Genomic DNA, 5,037 nt, shown 5'->3' with positions numbered 1-5,037 from the left:
TACTTCGCCGACGCCCTCTTCCGCTACCACCGCCGCCTTCCTCGAGACCCCATTGATCCTTATCAATTCCCCTCCTCTCTTCGGCATCATCAACGGCCTCTTCCGTCGCCTCCCCTCCCACCTCGCCGATGCCCTCTTCCGCCGCCTCCGCCACCGTCGCCTCCTCTACCCATCCGTCCTTGAGTCAGTTCAAAATCATAACCCTAACGCTTTTATTTTGGAACTTTTCTGTTGAAATTTGTGAAATTTATTTTGATTCAGGTACTGCTGTGGATTCTGGAAGCAAAGCTCTAAAATTTCTTAGGTTGTAGCAAGATGACACCGCTGCCTCCTCTACCCATCCATCCTCGAGTCAGTTCAAAACCATAACCCTAACGTTTTTATTTTGGACCTTTTCTGTTGAAATTTGTGAAATTTATTTTGATTCAGGTACTGCTGTGGATTCTGGAAGCAAAGCTCTAAAATTTCTTAGCTTGTAGCAAGATGAGCAAGTAAATTCATCATCTTCTGATTCTTCTTCTACTCGTCCTCAACAAAATGTGAGCTTTTTACGTATACATTTTGAAAATTTGTTTTTTATTTATTTTGGATGAATTTTGGACGAATTTTTAACTGAATTTTGAAAATTTTTAGTTATGAAATATGATTGAGATGGTTATGTGTCTTTATTGTTTGTTATATGAAGGGAAAAAAATAAAAATTGATATGGGTAGTGTCTTTATTGTTTGATATGAAAGAAAAAATCATTCCTACTTCGGGAAAAAAAATAATTCACTGAGCCAAAAGGAATTTGGTTTGTTATCTTCTCATAACTTCAACTGAATTTTAATGTAATTATAGATATGAAGTTTGATTGAGATGTAAATGTGTCGTTATTGTTTTATATGAAGGAATATAATCTACGATCTGATTGGTTCAATTAGAATGAATTTGGCACCTTCAACCCTTTGAATCATCTGTTCTTGGGAAATTTGTTGGAAGAGTATTAATAGAGTAGTTTTGTTTATTTTTCTTAAACTAGAAAGATACTAACTTTTTTTTTTAGCTTTTATTGCATATTAACTGATTCTGGAGGTATATTTGTTTAGTATTCATTGATACGTAGACATGTAAATGCCAGTCTTTATTGCTTGATATATGAAAGAAAAAAAATTGGTCACCAAAACTTTGAATCAGCAATTTCTTGGTGAATTTATGGAAGAACATTTAATATATGAGAACAAATAAAAATGCTAACTTCTCATAACTTCATCTGAATTTTAAATGTAATTATAGATATGAAGTTTGATTGATATGTAGACATGTAAATGCTAGTCTTCTTCTGAACCCGTTACATTCTGATACCTGGATTTCATTCAATTTTGCTGATTATGTTTACTGAGCCGATTTCACTCAAATTTGCTAATTATAGTTTAACATATTGCGTCGTACGTGCTCATCGAAATTCGATAACTCTAATTGAATTGTAAAGGTAAATTCAATCTCTTTAAAAGGTTTGGTTAGAGTACCATTTGGTTTGGCTAAGGTTGTGACAAGAAAAATGTAGTAGAGGAAGAGAGCTCCTTGATTCTGAACGCATGTTTGCAATTATCCATGAATGTTATTTTCTCAAGTATTCATTGATATGTGATCTAAGAGTTTATTTTGTAATGTGCAGGAGTTGGCTTATTAGATATTAGATACCACCCATAAAATTTTGTAGTCATCCAGATAAGCTTCCTAATCCTGAGTCAAGAAAACTATTTGTTAAGACTGCAAGTGCCTACAAAGTATGGATTTGATCCTTTGTAGTTTTTATATAATTGAACCACTCTTATTCATACTTTTTTGCTTCTGATTTATGTGCATTCAGAGGATGTAGAGCATACTTGCAAGTGATTATTACATTTTAAATCTCTAATTACATGATTATCTTTCAGCTCTATTTGTGGTTTGACATGAGATCCAATGTGAAGGTAATTTCTCTCTTTGTATCTTTTTCGTAAATTTAGTATTAAAATTCATTACTCAGCATCATGTAAATAGAAAATTTTGTATATGTGTAGCTGAATTCTTGGGTATTTCCACGAGCGTTCCAGCATTCTTGGACCCCAATCTCACTCCTGCACAGCTCAAACATGGCGTCAGTTTCGGATCAGCCTCTTCAGGATATGAGAATTAACATCCACAAGTACATTATGATAATCCCCAATCTCTTAATTGCCCTATCACTTTAGTAGTTTGTTTACCCTTGTGTTACTTGTATATTCTTGCAGATATATTTGTAATATATCATTCTTGCTAGGATATTTTTATTAATAAGTTTTAATTGGTATAAATCGGATTAGATTAGCATAAATCCTATGCACCCCCCATCTAGGTTCCTTCCTTAGTGGCATTAGGGTGTTTTTCTTCAGGATATGAGAATTAACCTCCACAAGTGCAGTATGCTAATCCCCAATCTCTTATGGTTTCAAATTAATCAACATTTATTAACAAAACCATTTAATCTAGCTCTTCGCATTTTCGCCTGCAGGGTGTAATATCGATGGCCAAACAAGTAGACTACTTGAAGCATTACAAACTCCATCTGAGAAAATTATTTGGTCCTGCAGAAGCACAGAAGATTACTGAAGATGCTATTGTTGTGATAAGTGCAGGCACCAATGATTTCATCCAAAATTACTACTTTTACGATAACAGATCGAAATAATTCACTGAGCCACAATATGAGGACTATCTGCCCTCTCTTATTTCTGAATACATCAAGGTAGTTATTTAATTCCTCATCCTTCATTCCCACTCCGTGAAAAAAATAGGTAAATGATTTTTTTCCAGAAGTACTGATAATTTTAATATATAAAGGTTCACAACTTCAAACTTTTGGTGTAGAGCAACTCAGGCTTGATTCACACGAACTATGAATATAAGACAGATTTAGAAAAGATTTCAATGCGTGAATTAGGATTGCGAGCAACTTCAAACTATAATAATGTTTATGCTTGGGTTTTGTTTTTAATCATATTTTGATATGGGTTTTGTTTTTAAATGGTGAATTAGGCTTGCGAGGTCGAGTTTCAGGTCGGGCCATATTTATTCTTGGAGGGCATCTTATGTTTATGCTCATGGTTTGTTCTCTACTCCCTTTTTATTAGGAATATTTTTATGTTTACTTTTTTTGGTATGTGTGCATTTATTTGTATTTGAAATGCCCTCTATAATAATGGGTTTGCTCCATTTTTCTTCAAGTTGATTTATAGGAACAAACTATAATAATGTAACATTACAATACCTCTATGCCTATATATTCATGTATATGGTTATTATATTGAATATTAAGATTTTCACCCACTCCTACATTAGATGTTTAGTTGTAAGATGCATTTGAATGTCTTATTTTTCATGATTCATAATTAGTGGGTGTTGAAAATCTAAGAATCCAGGCATGTAAAGATACAAATTGGATTTTGATGGAAGGATGGAACCTAAGTAGAGTTTCTGTATTAGATTCTGATAATTGTTACATATTGAACTAAAGTTTTCTTTTATCCATCTTTCTTTTAGTTGTGGTCGTGCTTGAAAGCTCTAAAAGAAAGACAAAAGGAGTAATATTTTCAAATCATTCAATTTGCTTCATCCGAGAGCTCTACTTGCTTGAGCTCTACTGCCAAGACAAAAGGAACCATGCCAACATAAAGGTAAATGGAGCAATAGATCGATCTTTCAATTATTTGAGCGAAACTAAGGTGTATCCAATTAATTTTCACCTGTTCTTTTGTATGTTTTGGGTTTTTTTCTTACATAATGTGTTGTTTCCAGAAGTGGTTTAATATATAGTTTTGTTTAGTGGTGAAGTCCTGATTTTTGTGATTTTATAATTATCTATTTGATATTAGTATAACAAAGATTCCTCTATAATTCTCAGGTGATCGAAGTTAACCATATCAGGTATCTAAATCTACGAATTTTCAGGTGAATCACTCATTTTGAACAAAGTTCAATCCTGTTTTTTTTTATCCAAAAAAAATTTTAAGTATCAGATTTTTCATGCGCTAGAGATTGCAGAGTTGATTGAATCTCACAATCTTAAGTATCTATCTTCTTTAATCGATAAATAATTATAAATGTTGTGTCAAGCTCATTTAGTTTTAACAAAGGTGAATCATGTCTTTGTCTTTACTTTTTCCCTTTTATTTTATTAGAAAATTAGAAAATATGAAGACTTAGATGATTTGATGAATCAATATCAAAGATGACATCTAATATGGGGGAAAAGTCTTCAAACCTGTATTAGTTACGCTTCTGAAGCCAAAGGTGGAAAAAACATTCAAAATAGTCCCCTAAAGATCAAAAACATATAAGACTATGTCAATGAAGTTAATGGGATCAAAGAAAATTCATAAGGGTATAGAAGATACTTATTTATTGATTTATACCAATTGTTCATTATCATAGACATATAGTTATTAACAGAATGGTAAATTGCTTCTCTCTTCTAGGCAATTTTTTTTATATATAATCTCCAAGCTAATTTTTCTCTATGATGGTGAAAAACCTATAAGACTATGGGCGAGACAACCACTATGCACAGTTATGATTCGGAGATGCAATACCTCTTCAATTTCAGGTAAACCAATTACTCTATTTTACATGTAACTAATATTTTTTATGACCGGTTGATTCTGTTGTTTTGTGATGAATTATTATTCTTAGAGTGCAAATGAAATAGTAGTTATTCTGAATCTAGGAGTAGGAGCTTTCTCATTCTTTGGTCAATGCTTCCGAATAAAACCCTATTTTTTGGGTTGTACCTGGAGTGCTCAAAAGATGAGTTTGTTTCTCATAATAAAGAGTGAATTCTCTGCATTGTTGGTCTCTATCACTGAACGTCGATTAGGCCTCGGGGTCAAGATCCATTGATAATGAAAATGCTGGAAAAGTATATCTTTTCATTTAGTATCTGTTTAAGGTTCTCTATGATTAGATGTGATTGTGCAGACTCATTTCTATCCTTAAGTAGTTTATTTGCAAATGAGAATTTTAGATTTATATATTTGG

General features: G+C 32.7%; 1 protein-coding gene across 2 annotated transcripts; it reads left to right on the top strand.

The window, feature by feature from the left end:
* Positions 2,391-5,031, top strand: LOC109839964. 2 transcript variants are annotated; one of them, XM_020408440.1, is made up of 6 exons: positions 2,391-2,424; positions 2,516-2,749; positions 3,040-3,107; positions 3,544-3,677; positions 3,905-3,927; positions 4,542-5,031. In XM_020408440.1, the coding sequence occupies exons 2-6, from the start codon at positions 2,646-2,648 to the stop codon at positions 4,633-4,635; spliced, it is 423 nt and encodes a 140-aa protein (XP_020264029.1). In that variant the 5' UTR covers positions 2,391-2,424; positions 2,516-2,645; the 3' UTR covers positions 4,636-5,031. The 2 variants fall into 2 exon arrangements, with proteins under 2 accessions (XP_020264029.1, XP_020264027.1); XM_020408438.1 differs by having other exon boundaries at positions 3,905-3,951.

Source organism: Asparagus officinalis, chromosome 5 (assembly GCF_001876935.1).
Source record: "Asparagus officinalis chromosome 5, Aspof.V1, whole genome shotgun sequence".
Taxonomy (NCBI): domain Eukaryota; kingdom Viridiplantae; phylum Streptophyta; class Magnoliopsida; order Asparagales; family Asparagaceae; genus Asparagus; species Asparagus officinalis.
Note: the sequence above shows the minus strand (reverse complement) of the source record. Positions and strands in the feature narration are given on the sequence as shown.

Coding starts and splice junctions, on each gene's coding strand:
- LOC109839964 (XM_020408438.1), top strand. CDS start 2,646: ATGATTTCATCCAAAATTACTACTTTTACGATAACAGATCGAAATAAT. Junction 3,678..3,904: donor GGAACCATGCCAACATAAAG/GTAAATGGAGCA, acceptor TATAATTCTCAG/GTGATCGAAGTTAACCATAT. Junction 3,952..4,541: donor CTAAATCTACGAATTTTCAG/GTGAATCACTCA, acceptor AAAACCTATAAG/ACTATGGGCGAGACAACCAC.